The 18,187-nt window shown below is 37.5% G+C and overlaps 1 protein-coding gene across 3 annotated transcripts in view; it reads left to right on the forward strand.

Moving 5' to 3' along the window:
• EPS15 (epidermal growth factor receptor pathway substrate 15) overlaps window positions 1-18,187 on the forward strand; it is a 133,047-nt gene that overhangs the window by 100,376 nt on the left and 14,484 nt on the right. For all 3 annotated transcript variants that reach the window (XM_060205904.1, XM_060205906.1, XM_060205905.1), the window contains 6 exons: window positions 1,371-1,574; window positions 3,965-4,078; window positions 4,961-5,051; window positions 7,732-7,767; window positions 10,335-10,471; window positions 16,185-16,254. In XM_060205904.1, the coding sequence (XP_060061887.1) occupies window positions 1,371-1,574; window positions 3,965-4,078; window positions 4,961-5,051; window positions 7,732-7,767; window positions 10,335-10,471; window positions 16,185-16,254 (652 nt within the window). The remainder of the gene's footprint in view (window positions 1-1,370; window positions 1,575-3,964; window positions 4,079-4,960; window positions 5,052-7,731; window positions 7,768-10,334; window positions 10,472-16,184; window positions 16,255-18,187) is intronic.

An 18,187-nucleotide genomic window follows, 5' to 3' on the forward strand; every position in this document is an offset into this window, starting at 1 on the left:
CTGTGGTCTCTCTTTCTCTTTCTGCTTCTCTCTTTAAAACATTTCCTTCTTTGAGCTTTTTTAAAGATTTATTCATTCTATGGGAGACACACACACACACACACACATCCTTGAGCACCATTTCAGCATATGCAGTCCTGGAGATCAAACCTCTGTCTCATTAAAAAGCAAACAAACAACCAATGGTGAAAACATGATTAGGGGAACAAAACCAAGATTAATGAAATATCTAAGGATAATTTTTATCTTTGCTAAAAACAAAACCCCCTAGCAGTTTAGTAAAAGGAATTCTAATATTTCATGAAGAAAAATGAAACTATGCTATAAAAGATTTATTAGTCCTTTTTACTGAAAACATTTTCTAACTCTCCTCAATTTCTCTTTCCATATTTGTAAAATTGTCCCCAACTTTCTTTCTTTTTTTTTTTTTTTTTTTTTTTACTAGGGCACTGTTCAGCTCTGGTTTATGATGGTGGGGGGGATTGAACCTGGGACTTGAAAGTCTCTTTGCATAACCATTATGCTATACCCCAACCCCCAAATTTCTCTTTCTCTCTCTCTCTCTCCCTCTCTCTCTCTCTCTCTCTATCTCTCTCTCTCTATATATATATATACTGTCATTCCTGCCTTCTGTTTCTCATCGTTGTCCATTGAGTATAAGATCATTTGGATTGAGGTAAAAATAAAAAAAAATGTCCGTTAACATACTTGGCATAACTTTGATTTAGAGACTACTTCCTGGGGCTCTAACAAGTTAATAAACAATGCCAGAGAATAGGACACTAGTTCATTTTACTTTGTCTTCACTCCTTTAATTTTCTTTCTTTTTAAAAGATAAGAGAGAGAGAATCAGATACCACTCGGGTGCATGTGCTTCTCTGGGTTAAACCTGGGACCTCATGTTTGAGAGTCCAATATTTTATCTACTGCGCCATCTTCTGGACCATACTCCTTTCATTTTCAGTATGAGTCTGATTGCCTCAAAATCTTTGTACTTTTACTTCAACTTTTTTTATCCTAAAAATTTCACAAAACTCTCTTGCTTTGTTACTTTGCCACCTTTTTGTATATATTCTGACCCCTTTTCTAATTAGACTCTAAGTCACTTCCATTATGCAGTTATTTGAATCAGAATTATTTGAGATTTCAAAGGTTATACAAAAAAAAATTCATATACTTTAAAATTTCAGAAGAATTTACCGGGATGGATTGCTAAAATCGCTTTCTTCCTCTAAGTCATGCTCTTTTCTCAGTGGATTCTACTTAATGGAAAAATTTATACTTGGCCACATCTAGGGTAATAGTTACTTTTATGCTAGACGTGCCTTCCTAGTAATAAATTGTATTTTGATTTGACTTTGTGTTGACAGATGCACATGAAATGGATGGAAATGAAAGAACTAGAGAACCATAATAATCAATTAAATTGGTGCAATAGCCCACAGAGTGTTCTTGTAAACGGTGCCACAGATTACTGTAGCCTCAGCACCAGCAGCAGTGAAGCAGCCAACCTGAATGAGCCCATTGAAGGCCAGAGCAACCTAGAGTCTGAGCCCATACACCAGGAGTCTCCAGTAAGTGAAGAGTTCCATAATCTTCTTTACTTTAGAAAAAACTTTGGAAAAAAATTAACTTAACTCAAGGTTTTATTGACATCATAGCTAACATAGATGTGTGACCTTGCCTCATGTGAGGACAGACAGGTGGGGTTCCCTAAGAGGTGGAGTGGGTTCTGATCTAGCAGCTTTATCTAGTGTGGAAATACATGTTTTCACAACTAGTTCTATAAGTAATAAATAGATTGTTAAAACATTCTATGTATTCTTAGCCAAAACTGACACTATTTCATAATGTAGATGTTCATTTTACCAATTATCTAGGGAATACCAGCTCTGTGCAGGGGGACTGCTGTGCTGTGTGTATAAGCAACAGAGGCAAAGAGTCTTGAATCCTGCCCTCACAGCATAGTCTCATAGTATAGTACTGTTGATCAACTACGTGAAGGGAAATAAAATGTTTTCAGGTAGGACAGTTTAAAGGAGACTCCGAGCAGATTTTGTAGAAAACACTTTTACAAGTGAACTTTGAAATGAGAAAGGTTAAGTAAAGAAGAGAGAGGTACATCCCAGGCCCTAGCATCAGCATGAGATGGGAGAAAACATGTTGCACAGGGTTATGAGAAGTTTTTGAAGGGTTTCTGTCTTGATGGGGAGAGTATTGGTAGGAGAAGGAGCTCTTTTTTCCTCTGCTACTATATTAAAATATAGATGTCTGTGTCTCCAAAGCTGTTGAATTAGAGTTTTGAGGTGGGGCCAGATACATAAATTTCATAGATGATTATGAGGTGTACCTGGGTAAAAATAACCACCTTTAGTTCAGAAAAAGAGAGAGAGTAAAAAATAAAATGGATTCATCTTGAAGTATTAGGAATTCTGTTCTTACTGCAGTGACTGGGACCATACACAGGTTTATTAAGAGACTGTTGGAACCTTCTCTGTGAGAGTTAAACTATGTAGTAATAGGAGAGATAGTGAGAATACAAGTTTAAGAGCTATTCAAGATATAAAATTGAGTGGTTCCATTTTATTTAAACATTGCCATCTTTGATTTATTATACAGTATTATTTTAGGAACAAAAGGCAAATTGCCAGGTTTTTCATCAAATACATACAGTAGAATGAAATGGAGATTATGCCTGTTACTTCTTAAATCCAAGAGACACTAAGTGTGGAATTATTGTGAAGGACTTTTTTTTTCTTTTTTAGAAATTTTTAGATGCAATATCATTTGGTATGAATTGAAAGAAGCATGCAGGAAAGTGAGCCCCACCCGAGAGGTTCCAGGGCTGCAGGAAATATAGACTCTATAGAGGAAGTAGGAGGTTCCTGCTGTCTTAGGGTTTAAGAAGGCAATAGATAGTTATTGCTATAATCAAATTATTTGGCAGTTGGGTTAACTTTGAAAATCCCATTGTTAGGATTTGCTGTGTCATGCAGAACACCACCATAGTTTATGTCCTTTGACGTTATTTATATATAGCTGTGTCTTATAGAGTATTGCCACTGGTTAAGTCACTATTTAATTAATATAAGGGGGGAAATTAATTGAATGTCTCAAACTTTTTAACGCACAGACTATAAGCTGAGACTTTGAAAGGTTGACTCTCCTAAAAGCTTAGACAAGGGAGAACAGAAGCAACAAGTGAAGTACTTTTAACTGGAAAGGTCATGATGAGATTCACAGTTGAGATCTATTACTCTGGATTATATAAAGACAGGTTAAAAGGGCACATGTTGGGGACTCAGGCGGTAGCACAGCGGGTTAAGCGCATGTGGCACAAAGTGCAAGGATAGGAAGAAGGATCCTGGTTTGAGCCCCCAGCTCCCTACATGCAGGGGATTCACTTCACAGGTGGTGAAGCAGGTCTGCAGGTGTCTTATCTTTCTCTCCCCCTCTGTCTTCCCCATCTCTCTCCATTTCTCTCTGTCCTGTCCAACAAAAATGACATCAATAACAACAATAATAACTACAACAATAAAACAAGGGTGACAAAAGGGAATAAATAAATATTTTTTAAAAATTTTAAAAAGGGCACATGTTGAAAGCAGGAAGGCAAATGAAGTATAGTAATCTAGACCAGAAATAATGATACTATAGATGATAGTGACAGTGAAGATGAAAAGAATGGGAGGATTTGAGAAGGAGATAGGAGGTGGACTTAGTGAAACTTGGAGACTAGCTGGGGGAGTGGTCAAAGGGAAGTGGCTATGGGTAAACTGGAGTTTTATGATCTGAATGACTTGGTGATATCAGGTTCCTAAGAAAAAGGTTTTAGAAATTGAGTGAATATGTTCTGCCTGTTTCTTTCAAGTTTTTGGTAATCTGGGGTGAAGGGAGCTGTCTTTTTTCTTACTTTCTACCAAGTAGAAAATGCGTTGTTAGTCCATGTAGCATTATTTTATAGGTGAGTAGTCCTGAAATACTGCCTGCTGGTGTGACTGATGAAAATGAAGTGGTGGCTACAGCAATTAATGAAAAAGTTTGTTCTGAATTTAGCAGTGACAGACATTCAAAAGAGGTAAATATAATTTCATATATAAATGTTTCTGTCATTGGCTTCCCTACATAAACCATAAGCTGTTTTATCTAAGGAAAGAAAAAAAGTGGGTTTTATACCTACAGAAATATTTGCTATATTGCCATCAGTTGAGTCTTCAAATCATGCTATTTTATTTTAAAAATCTTATCTTTTGTGACTCATTAGATAGTGGGTAGTATGTGCCTCCCATACCTAAGGCCCTGGGTTCAATCTTAAATACCACACAAGCACATGAAACACATAAAGGGGTAGGACCCCCAGAGGGGAGGAAATGTTAGGGGAAGACGACCAGAGGGCTCTGAACTCCAGTTCCATCAAGGTCCTAATAGAGAAGAGGGGGAAAGGAAGGACATTTGGAAGTAGTAATTGGTGTAGATGTGACAGAAAGAAAGAGAAGGCAGGACATCAGGAAAAAAATGGGCAAATATATATAAACATAGATAGTTATGGAAATAATAGTCAACCCACTTCTGTAACCTTGGGAGAACTACTGCAGTTTCAATGGAAAGAATAAGGACACAGAACTCTGTGGTGAGAACGGTGTGAAATTATACCCCTGTTATCTCATAATTTGAAAAAAAATCAATATTAAATTACTAATAAAAACTATATATGTGTATGGCTATTATAAAACCATATATATATGGTTATTATTGTCAAAAAGGGGTAGAACTCCGTGGATGGTAGGGTAGTACCTTGATGTCTCAACCTTCCCATACCCCTCTTAAACAAAACAAAGTGAAAATTGGAATGGAAAGATGGCTTGGCAATGTATTTCCAGGATGTTCTGGGTTTAGCACCTGACTCCACATGTTACCTTTTAAATTTTTTGTTTTTTGAAACATTTTGTTGTTGTTTTAGGAAGATCCATTTAATGTAGAATCAAGTTCACTGACAGATCCAGTTGCAGATTCAAACTTGGATTTTTTCCAGTCTGATCCTTTTGTTGGCAGTAAGTAGTTTTATTTTTATATTATATACTTTTAAAAAATATTTGATTATATGAACTTAAGTGATGGTTTCATTTTTGAGAGCCTGCTTGTTATAGCAGAAGTCGAGAGGAGTAAAGATTTAATGTACTAAGATTTGCTAGTACTTTTCTCTTCTGACTATTAGATCCTAGAAGTGAGCCTTGATTATGTTCAGGAGCCCTGGCTAAAAATGTGCTTTTGTTTCAGAATTAGAACCAAAAGAAAACAATATAGTCCAGGAGTGGGTATTAGACACTCTTAAGTCAACTAGCATTTAGTAAAAGTGCCAGTGCTATGTATTCATTTGTTTGTTTTCCAAATTACATCATTGAGGAAGTATTGATTTATTTATAAGACTGCTGTTGTCATAGGGTACAGCTTCCCATTTCCCCAAGATAAGTAGTAGCACACCTCATCTGCCACCAAATTGTGATCTCCCTTTACTGTAAGACAGTGGGTCCCCAACCCCCTTTTAACCCCGTCCCACCTCCCATGTTTTGAACTCCTGGGTCATAGGGCAAGGTGCCTATTATTATTAAAGAGATGAAAGTCCAATGAGTTAAAATATATAATGTCATTGTAAACTGTTAAATTCTTCTTGTATCAAAACTCTTTTTGTATTTCATTTCCAAAATTTTCTTTTTTTTTTTTTTTTTTTTTAACCAGAGCACTGCTTAGCTCTGGCTGATGGTGGTTCAGGGGATTGAACCTGGGACTATGTTCCAAAATTTTCTTATGAAACTGATGTTTATAGCAGTTTTAAAGATGAGAAACACATGGATATAGTAACTTAGACTCAAATTAACATTATAAATATTAACATAAATATTAGAAAAACATTTTTATTGATATATAAAGTGCTAGTAAATACAGTAATAAATCAATTGCATATATAAATGTTATATAAAAATGGTATAATTTAATGGTTTTTAGAATACTCAGAGTTGTATAACACATTGAATTTAAGAACTTTTTAAAAAATTTATAAAGTAAAAAAATATCGACAAGACCATAGGATAAGAGGAGTACAAATCCACACAATTTCTTATTTTTTTAAATTTATTTTATTTTATTTATTTATTTATTTTTACCAGAACACTGTTCAGTTCTGGTTTATGGTGATAACAGGGGATTGAACCTGGGATGTTGGAGTCTCAGACATGAGAGTCTGTTTGCATAACCATTATGCTATCTACCCTCTGCCCCAATCCACACAATTTCCACCACCAGAGTTCCATATCCCATCCCCTCCCTTGATAGCTTTATCCCTCTGGGAGTATGGACCCAGGGCCATTATGGGGTGTAGAAGGTGGAAGGTCTGGCTTCTGTAATTGCTTCTCTGCTGAATATGGGCATTGGCAGGTCGATCCATATTCCCAGCCTGTCTTTCTTTCCCTAGTGGGGCAGGGCTCTGGGGAAGTGGGAGTCCAGGATACACTGGTGAGGTTCTCTGTCTGGGGAAGTCAGGTTGGCATCATGGTAGCATCTGCAACTTGGTGGCCGAAATCCCCAGGGTTTTTTCTTATTGTTTTTTATTTATTTAAAAAAGGAGACATTGACAAAACCATAGGATAAGAGAGGTACAACTTCACACAGTTCCACCACCAGATCTCTGTATCCCATCCCCTCCCCTGATAGCTTTCCTATTCTTTATCCCTCTGGGATTATGGACCCAAGGTCATTGTGGGATGCAGAAGGTAGAAGGTCTGGCTTCTATAATTGCTTCCCCGCTTCTTTCTTTCGTAGCCAGTCAACAGCGTCAAGTTGAGCCTGATGTAAAGTTTCGAGACCTCCTTTGAATCTGGAGAGGTGGCAGTCGTTGACTATATGGGTCATAGTCTGTCTGTAGCCGCAGGGGCAGTTCGGGTCGTCTCTGGCTCCCCAGCGATGGAACATAGCGGCGCACCGGCCATGGCCTGTTCGATAGCGATTGAGGAGGGCCCAATCATAACGTGCTAGGTCAAAGCCGGGTTGACGCTTGCAGGGGTCTGTGATGAGGTGTTTGTTCTTTACCTCAGCTGACTGCCAACTCTGTTTCCAAGAGTCTGGAACAGAGAAGTTCAGTGTAGGCATAGGGGACCAGATTGGGTGACGAGACGTCAAGCGTTGGACAGGGTTGGCGAAGATATCCGCTTCCCCGCTGAACGTGGGTGTTGACAGGTCAATCCATACTTCCAGCCTGCCTCTCTCGTTCCCTAGTAGGGTGGGGCTTTGGGGAATTGGAGCTCCAGGAGACATTGGTGGGGTCCTTTGTCCAGGGAAGCCTGGTCGGCATCATGTTGGCATCTGGAACCTGTGGCTGAAAAGAGAGTTAACATACAAAGCTATTGAACAATTATGGACCTAAAGTCTGGAATAGTGCAGATGAAGTGTTGGGGGCCCTCCATTTTGTAGATAGTTAGTAGGCATATTTTAGTTATATTCCAAAGGGCCTGTGGCTATAGTAGTGTTTTTTGTTTGTTTGTTTTTCTGCCTGAGCCTGAAATCTGATATGCAGGTGGGTCCTAATTATTGTCTGGGGCTGTGAATATTCTTATAGAAGTTATTATATGGATATATATTGATAGTTTCATTTTCCCTAGGTCTATATCGGATCATATGTTAACTGTGTTCCATTGTTTAAGGAACTGCTAAACTGTATTTCTGTTTATTTTATCATAGGTGACCCTTTCAAAGATGACCCCTTTGGGAAAATTGGTCAGTATATCAAGTCCATATTTAGCCATTATGTTTATTCTGCTTAATTATGAGCTTATATGTTTTACAAATGAGAGCTTGAAATAGAGCAAATGAATGAGGTCTACCCAATGCCTGTTTTTACTGTTTGTGCAAAGGGAAAAAGTTTATTTATAACTACTGCATAATGTTAGGAATGGAAGTTTTATTGTCTTAAACGCCCAAATCGCACTGCCTGTGACTGTGCTTTAGATTCTGTGGATTGGGAAGCAAAAAAAAAAACTGTCTCTAAGACTTTGTGAGAACTATGGTGGTTGTCTGTCGTTGGGAGAGTGAGGAAATAGGGAAATAAAAATTGTTTATAGGGAACTGTAATCTATAATCTTACAATCTTGTAAACCACTGTTAATCACACATTTTAAAAAATGACCTGAAAAAAAAAAGGTACTGGCAGTAGTGCAGCAGATTAAGTGCACATAGTGTAAGGACTGACATCAGGAGCAGTGGATTTGTAGTTCAGGCACCAAGCCCTAGCAATAACCCTGGAGGCACCAAAAAAAAAAAAAAAAGACAAGAACCTTTTCATAGGGTACACAGTAAATTGGAGATGGGTTTCAAGGCTCTTTTCAAAAAAGTATTTGAAAGTTTCATAATTGAAAATAGCTGGATTTCAAACTAGAACAAAAGATCAGTAGAAAAAATTAAATAAATCAATTTCCTGGATTCAGAGGCAGATGGGGATCTCATGATCTGAATTTTGTCTCCTATCATTAGCTATTTTTATATATAGTTCAGATGTTTTATTAAGATTCTATATTGATCATGCCATGAATTCCTAGGGAATGGGTTCCAGCAGCTCTGGTTGCTTTCCATTAGTTCTCACAAAGTGTGCTTCTCTGGGTGCAGCAAGCTGGTGCTTCAGTTGAACCCAAGCCCCCTTCTCTTTGGCTTCCTTTTTTTTTTCTGCTCATTTTCCTTCACAGGTTTCAATTAGCTGTCTCTACTCTTAGAGTGCTTTATATTCTCAGTGTGAACATTTGTTCTCTTGGCAAGAATCTTGCCCTTGACTTGTTTGTTTACAATGTCAACAGCATGCTAAGTAACATTGTAGACTCTTCAGTTTTGCTATGGCAACATTTATGGGGCATTCCTTGAACAGTGCCCATTCCCTTTATGTCTGCAATATCACCTTTCTTAGAGATCTGCATATATGTGGCCAAAGGAACAACTCCATGTTTTCTAAAAGGCCTAGAGGACATAATATCAGGTAGCAGGTCCCTCTCCTCTTTTCCTTTGTGTTAGTCATTTTGGCGATTTACTGGAAGACGGCTGCTCTAGCCGAAAATATCATTGGCTTTTTATTTATGTGTAAATTGGGGAATACCATAACTGCCTCTAACTCCTCCCTAAGGATTTTAGTTCTTTTATGCTTACCCTCAAGATCAGAGAGAATATGATAGATTTTTGTGAATTTGTAAATAGTTTGCTTTTTTTCTTTAGAAATGATATTTGTGCTCATACTTTGTTGCTTTTGATATTTACACTTTTTTCCTACAGGGCTTAGAACTTCTGTTTTCTCTCATATAAATGAGAGAAAAGGAAACATCTTAAAGAATTACAAAATGTCAGGCTTGTTAAGATATTCTGAGATTTTTGTGTTAAAGCAAATCTTTTTTTTTTTTTATAAATGAACTTTATTCACTTTTCCCCTTTTGTTGCCCTTGTTTGTCGTCATTGTTGTTATTGCTATCATTGTTGTTGGATAGGACAGAGAGAAATCAAGAGAGGAGGGGAAGACAGAGGGGGAGAGAAAGGCACCCACAGACCTGCTTCACCACCTGTGAAGTGAACTCCCTGTAGGTGGGAAGCCAGGGGCTCAAACTGGGATCCTGATGCTGGTCTGTGTGCTTTCCGCCATGTGCGCTTAACCCACCGTGCCACCGCCCAGCTCCCATTAAAGCAAATCTTATGAGCCGTTTGATTGTGCTTCCTAAGCCTATTCCACAGTTACCCTTCTCTTCAGAGATAGACTTTACAGGTTTGCTGTTGTTGTTTTTAGTTATGATAGTATGAGTCTTAAAATGAAATCCTTTAAATTATGTTTTTTTTTTTTTAAAGATACTTCATTTATTTACTTTTAATGACAGAGAGAGAAAGATACACTTAGAGAGCTACCAGCTCAGCTTTGGCCTGTAGTGGTTCTGGGGATTGAACCTATAAATTGTGGCTTTTTAAAGTATATTTGATGAAAGACTATATCTTTCAAAACTACAAAGGAATCTGATTTACACACATACCCCACCATTAGAATCACCACTTTAGAGGTTGCTTAAACATAGTGTAATGCTAACATTTGTGCAGTTGGAATTACTGATTTGATTTGGATGAAAAATTAGCAAGTAGAAAAATGTTAATGAAAGTTGCTTAACTAAGTATTCATAGTTATTCATAATTTTTAACATCATTATACAAAGAACTTAGTGGCTTCAGGAGTTCAAAATGTCTTAATTCAGGCACTTAAGCTGTCTTGTAGTGGAGATGCAGTATAGGGTCTTTCAGTCTCTCATATTTGTCTGGTATTTTCCTAGATCCGTTTGGAGGTGATCCTTTCAAAGGTTCAGATCCATTTGCATCTGATAGTTTCTTCAAGCAGTCTTCTACTGATCCTTTTGCTACTTCAAGTTCTGATCCTTTCAGCACAGCCAACAGTAACAGTACTACATCGGTAAGTGGGAGGGTTAAAAACTGGATTCAAAATGGCATTCTCAATTGCTTTCTTAATGTGTTAGGTAAAGAGCTACTTGGCTAGCAGTTGATATTTTCCACTGGTGTGAAAGTGAGCAAATACCTCTGTAACAGAATATTTGTGGTTTCCACAGGCTACTGGATACTCTGTTTTCCTATAACACTTTATTTACAGTGAGGACATATTTGCCAAATTTTTCTACTGTTGACTGCAACCTAAATTCTTTTCCCTTCACCTTACTCTGACCTTTAACTTTCGGCTATTATCATTGGAAGAGCAAGGAAGCCAAAGTAGCCTCTTTTGTTTTTCTCCCCTAGTGAAATGTTTCTACCATTATTTTTGCATCACTCCATCCCCAGTTTTTGAAATTAGTGTTGCCCTTGCTGACCTATCTCGTTTTTCAATGGAGTTACCACTCTTTTTAAATTTTTATTGTTTATTTATTTGGTAGATACAGAGATAAATTAAGAGGAAGTAGGGGAGAAAGAAAGAGACACCTACAGCACTGTTTCATTGCTTGTGAAGCTTTCTGCCTACAGATGAGGACTGGGGCCATGAACCCAGATCCTTGAACATTGCAACATGTGCACTCAACCAGGTTTGCCACCATCTGTCGGCTGGCAGCTCTTAATTTCTTCATTAAAAACAAAACCATATAAAAACCCAAACTGGCTATATAATCATAGTTTTGTTTATTTAATCTCATCTATGTATTAGGCATGGTGCTAAAAATAAAAATCTCTTTTCACAGGTTACCTCATTTAATTTTCAGACTCTTAAGGGGTACATATTACTAGCCTGTTTTAAAGATAAAATAAATAAGGTATAGGAAGTTAAGTAGTAGTGGGGAGTACGCAAAAGAAAGGTATATTAGCAAGTGGTAGAATTCGATTAACATTATTTCTTCTTGTTTCATATTTCTGTTTTGGGGCCAGGAGATAACCCAGCAGGTGAAGCCCTGGCTTTGATACCACATTGAAGCAACAAAGACAGCACCAAGGGGACTCCATGGATGGTGCAGTGTTGGTGTGGGGTCTCATCTGCTTCTGTCTCTCACTCTCTTCTTTCTTGAAAAATACAAAATAGGGAGTTGGTTGGTAGCGCAGCAGCTTAAGCGCACATGGCGCAAAGCGCAAGGACTGGCAGAAAGATCCAGGTTTGAGCCCCCGGATCCCCACCTGCAGGGGAGTCGCTTCACAGGCGGTGAAGCAAGTCTGCAGGTGTCTATCTTTCTCTCCCCCTCTCTGTCTTCCCCTCGTCTCTCTATTTCTCTCTGTCCTATCCAACAACTACAACAACAATAATAACTACAACAATACAACAAGGGCAACAAAAGGGAGTAAATAAATAAATAAATAGTAAAAAAAAAAAAGAAAAGAAAAATACAAAATAAAAATTAGGGACCTGTATCTGAAACCATGGATTTATTTGGCATCACCAGAACACCTCAGATGTGTGTGTGTATGTGTGTGTGTGATCGTCCTTATTTCCAAACCGTTTTCTGATTATGCCTCTAGACATGAACCTTTCCCCCAAAATCTTTCCTAATCTCTCAAGACTATCTTCTGCTCTCAAAGGGATATAATTTTAAAAAGGAAAGAAAGAAAAGAAAAGAAAAACAGCTGCTACTTTGTAGTTATGGTAGCACTGTGGAGAGTCAAATTATCAGGGAGAGTTTGGTAGCTCTGTAGGCATTCAGGTCTTTCATTCTATAAAATCATAGTAGCTTGATTATAGTTATGAGAACTACTTTTTTGTACTTAATTGCCTAGCTTTTGAACAACATGAACATAAAATCATTTTGTGGACATTTATTTCTTCAGCGACTGCAAATATCCCTCTGGCCTCGTACAGTGGTTGCACAGTTTGTAATGAAAGATTAGAAATTAAACCTGACAGATATGTGGAGCTAATTTTTCTGTTTGTGGTGGCAACTAAATTCCAGCAGTTCTGTTGACATAAGTCAATGAGTTTTTCCTTCCCTCTTCAAGAGAAGAAGCTGTAATGCTAGTGACATAAACTATTTACTGACTGTTGCTCACACTGGTATCTTCATGATTAGGAACCGTGTAAAATTACTTTGCCGTATCAGTACTTTGTAAGTACTGCTTGTAAACTGTGCCACTGGAGCTCCTACTTTACTATACACATCAGTTTAATTTTTTTTTCTTTCCTGTTTATTCAGCAGATATAATCAGAACGGAATTTGTTGTGTTACTCTGTAATATCATTACTATCAGTTGAAATAAGTACTATCATTTCCAGTTGTAAAAGTTAATTGATTATTTCTGCAAATACTTTTGATGCCTCTCCTTTAAAAAAAAACTGTTGTACCAGTTAGCATTACTTTCCTCATATTTGCTTTGCTTGGAAATTTATGGATTTAACTATCTAATATTCTTTGACATTCACTCTCAATATCCAAATTCTTGATTGAAGATGGAGCCTGTAATTCAGATGATATGATAGTCATGAGTCAGAGTAGAAGATAAATCTTTTAGAACTCTTGTCACACTGCTTTCACCTGTCTGCCTAACAAGACTTTTGGCAGGACTTTTTTTTTTTTTTTTTAATTTAAAAAAGAAGACATTGGGAGTCGGGCTGTAGCGCAGCGGGTTAAGCGCAGGTGGCGCTAAGCACAAGGACCGGCATAAGGATCCTGGTTCAAGCCCTGGCTCCCCACCTGCAGGGGAGTCGCTTCACAAGCGGTGAAGCAGGTCTGCAGGTGTTTATCTTTCTCTCCCTCTCTCTGTCTTCCCCATGACCTCTCCATTTCTCTCTGTCCTATCCAACAACAATAATAACTACAACAATAAAACAACAAAGGCAACAAAAGGGAATAAATAAATAAAATAAATATTTAAAAAAAAAAAGAAGACATTAACAAAACCATAGGATAAGTGGGGTACAAGTCCACACAACTCCCACCACCAGATCTCCATATCCCATCCCCTCCCTTGATAGCTTTCCTATTCTTTAACCCTCTGGGAGTATGGACCCAGGATCATTATGGGGTGCAGAAGGTGGAAAGTCTGTCTTCTGTAATTTCTTCCCCGCTGAACATGGGTGTTGACTGGTTGATCCATACTCCCAGCCTTCGGCAGGCCTTTTAAAAAGAGCCCGGTGCCAAACTGTCTCTAAAGCTTTATGATAACTAACCATGGTGGTTATCATTGAAAGAGTGGGTCACAGAACTTTGGTGGTGGGTGCAGTATGGAACTATACTCTGAAATCTTATGATTTTGTAAACCACGAATAAAAGAGAATGTTTAGTTATCTTGATTATTAAAGACTAAGTAACAAAGTAAGAAGATAGTTCAATAGCAGAAACCTCTGACTTCTGGTAAAGTCTTTATTTACTCTTTGTAATCGCTGAGTCTTGCCACTTAACTCCCGATTTTTTTACATGGTTTATTATTGAAAGTGGCAGGATCTTTTTATGATATACATAGCTATCGTTTATTTATTTATTTATTTATTTTTACCAGAGCACTTTTCAGCTCTGGTTTATGGTGGTGCAGAGGATTGAACCTGAGGCTTTGGAGCCTCAAACAGGAGAGTCTCTGCATAATCATTATGCTATCTACCCCCAACCGCTAGCTAGCTTGCATGTGTGTGCATATGTATGTATGTCCTAAGGAAAAGAATACTAGAAATATTTTTAGACAGCCTAGAAAATGAAAAAAAAACAGCATTTTTCTGAGATTAAGCGAGTTAGGATAATGTGGGGGGCCAGGCGGTGGTGCACCAGGTTAAGCGCACACGTTACAGTGCGCAAAGATTCGGGTTCAGGTCCCTGGTCCCCACCTGCAGGGGGAAAGCTTCACTAGTGGTGAAGCAGGTCTGCAGGTTTCTCTCTGTCTCTCTTCCACACTATTCCCCCTTCCCTCACAGTTTCTCTCTGTCTCTATTCAAAAATCAATAAAGGTTTTAAAAAAAAATGTTTTTAAAGAGTTAGAATAATGTACATGCTAAATGCAATTTGATCCTAGAATAGAAAAAAGATTATTAGTGAGCCAAAGTGGAAGCAGCCTAAATATGCCCATCAACAGATGACTGGCTAGAGAAGTTATGGGATATATATTCCATAGAATACTACTCTGCAATGAAAAAAAGATGATATTGTGTCCTTTGGGACAAAATGGATGGAACTGGAGGTGATTATGCTTAACGAAATAAGTAAAGAGATGAAAGACATATATCAAATAGCTTCACTCATAAGTGGAATCTAAAGAACTTATACACATGAACTTGGGGGGTGGGGAGGAATTAAAAAAAAAACAGATTTATTGCACCAAAGACTCTGGGATTTGGGGGAGTGTTCAGGTCTTGGAACATGATGGTGGAGGAGGGTGGGGGGGTAATTGTTATATGGAAAACTGAGAAGTGTTACACATGAACAAAATACTGTATTTTACTGTCACTGTAAATCATTAATCCTCCCAAAAAGAAAAAGGGAAGAAAAAAAAAAAAAGCAAGCAAGTTGTTTCTAAGACTTGTATGAACCATTGTGTAATCTTTGGGAGGCAGGAAGGCAGGAGACAACAAAGCTCTGTTGGTGGGTGTGGTGTAATTAATTATACATTGTAATCTTAATCATAAATTTTTTAAAAAGAGAGAAAAAATATTTTAAAAGGTTATTAGTAAAAAAAAAGGTTATTAGTGGAGAATTTTGTGCAAGTCAAATAAAATCTATAGTTTATAGTTTCATACCAGTATAAATTCCATTGCTGCAAAATAGTATGCCATGATAATATAGCATGTATCATTAGAGGAAGCTTGCTGATAGGAATTCTCTATACTGTTGTCACCAACTGTTCTATAAATCTGAAGTTATTTCTAAATAAGAACTAACACAGTATTAGGAAGACAGCTCAGCCTGTTAGACTTACATGCCTGACGCCTAAGAAGCAGCAGTTTCTATCCCTGGTACCTCTTTATATCATAATTGAGCAGTGCCCTTGTCCTTACTCATTCTCTCATTAAAAATAATTTTAAAACATTTAAAAAATAATAATAAAATTAAAGCTAAGATGGTGGTGTGCATCTGCATAAATAAGGATGTATGAATGAAAGAAATGAATACCTCCAAAGTTGGGATAATAATGACCTCTATGGGGACCAGGCAGTAGGGCTGGTTAAGTGCACATGGCTGGAAGCACAAGGACTGGCTAAGGATACCGGGGGTCGCTTCACAAGCAGTGAAGCAGGTGTGCAGGTGTCTATCTTTCTCTCCCCCTCTCTGTCTTCCCCTTCTCTCGATTTCTCTCTGTCCTGTCCAACAACAATAATAATAACAACAAGAATGATAAAAAAGGGCAATAAAAAAGGGAGGGAGGGAAATAGCCTCCAGGAGCAGTGGACTCATAGTACAGGCACTGAGCCTCAGCAATAACCCTGGAGGCAAATAATAATAATAATACCTTTGTAGGACCACATGAAGACTTCTAAGGTACTGGCAGTTTTCTGCTAAGTGGCTACGTGGGAGTTCACTTGGTATTTACTTGTTTAAACACAAATGAATTTCATACTTTTTTCTCAACAGATGTATATTTTAAAATAAAATATTGCAATATATGTTTTATTTAAATTTAGTCACTGCAGGTTAGTAGGGGAAACATTTGTTCCTAGTGTTTACTTTGAAGTGGCAATGAGGTTCCTTTCTCATCATGGCTTCACGTGATTTGTTTAGGTTGAAACAGTGACGCACAATGATCCTTTTGCTCCTGGTGGAACTGTAGTTGTTGCGGCAAGCGATTCAGGTAAAAAAAATCATCATCATTCACATAGTGAACATTGTTCTTTTCATTAAGATTCTTTTTGTTGGACTCTAAACTTATTTGGCATATTTGTTGGCTTTTATTTATGGCCTGTTATGGATTTTAAATTATTGCATAGTTCTGTCCAATTGCAGTCTACCAAGAATAATAATGATAACAAATGTTTGTGTATAATTTCTGCTTTTCAAGTTATCTCATTTGTTGTCTATTTTAAATAGCCTACTAGAATATGTATTGTAGTAAAACCAATTATTGCTGGTGGTGATGTTTGTTTCATGAAGGGGTTGGCAGCTTTGAAGTCAGCATTGACTCTTAATAGGTCTTGACCTAAGTGAAAAGATTAGTGACTTATAGGCACTAATATAGGCAATCACAAATAGTGAGTGGGTTCTGTTAATATAGAGGGAATCTTTATTATTCTACTATCTAGTCTCCATACTTTATTACACCTGACTTTTCTATTTAATAGTCTTTAAAGTATTCTAATGTGAAATTTCAGGAAACTGAAAACCAGAACACTAATTTGATCAAGATTATACAGTTTACTAGAATTATATCAGGTGAAGCCAAGATTGGGTTCAAGTCTGAGGTAGTCTAAAAGTCTTTTAGCTAAGTAGCTCTGCTTCCTTCTTATCATTAATTTAAAAATTAAACAGATTAGCTACTATGAAAGATCAGGGAAATTACAGGGCTATGGACTCAAACATGTAGGTATTTTAGTATCGTGCCAAATATAGGGTAGCTACTTATTCCAGATAGAAACAGGGTGAGTTATTCAGTACATAAATTTGCTGATTTTGATTTCTGGAGGATTAATTATGCATAGAATACAGTTAATAGAAGTGTCTTCATAATTCAGATTTCTCTTATACAAATTGTAACAAAACAAGATTTAGCAGAGTGTTATTTGTTTTGAGGCTGAATATTAACTTCCCACTTGAGTAACAAGGAGGAATGTAAAAAGCAGATGTGTATAAAAAAAGGTTGAAAATTGACACATGGAATGGTAGGTACTAATGCAGACTATAACAGCAATTATATTTCTGAAAATCTATACAAGCAACAATAGCTAACATATCTTTTCAAAATACATGTCATTTTTTTTCTTTTTTGCCTCCAGGATTATTGCTGGAGCTTGGTTCCTGCACTAAAAATCCACTGCTCCTGAAGGCTATTTTTTCCCTTTTTGTTGCCCTTCTTGTTTATTGGTGTTGTTATTGTTGTTGCTATTGCTGTCGTTGTTGTTGGATAGGACAGAGAGAAATTGAGAGAGAAGGGGAGGACAGAGAAGGAGAGAGAAAGGTAGACACCTGCAGACCAGCTTCGCCGCTTGCGAAGCGACTCCCCTGTAGGTGGGCATCTGGGGACTTAAACTGGGACCCATTGCACTACCGTTTAGCCCCCATACATGTGATTTTTAAGGTACCCACTATGGAGTTGGTGAATATATTTCTAGGAACAGTATTTGATTAAAAGGGTAGTCTTAAGATCATGAAATGAAAGGTGAATATAAAGCTGCAAAAGTTAAAGAAAAGAAAAATCTTGTTTTGGGTAAATCACGAATGATTTCAAAGCATAAGATGCATTGTGGTATTCTTTGAAACAATAGGTTTGGATTTTAGTAAGTATTTAGATATGGAAAGAGTATAAAAACAAGAGGATAGTGGCCTAGGTGGTGGCTCAGTGGATTCCCAGTCATGAGCTCTCAGGTTTGATCCTCAGTATTGCATGTGCCAGAGTGATGTTCTGGTGTTCTTTCTCAAAGTTTTTGAAAAGAAAAACAAAGAATAACTTGAACAAGGCATAACATATAAGACATATTCAAGGACAAACATGGGATGGGCAGTGGTGCACCTGGTTAAGTGTATATAATACCAAGCACATGCACCCTGTTCAAGCCCCCGCTCCCCACCTG

This window comes from Erinaceus europaeus, chromosome 13, assembly GCF_950295315.1.
Source record: "Erinaceus europaeus chromosome 13, mEriEur2.1, whole genome shotgun sequence".
Lineage (NCBI taxonomy): Eukaryota > Metazoa > Chordata > Mammalia > Eulipotyphla > Erinaceidae > Erinaceus > Erinaceus europaeus.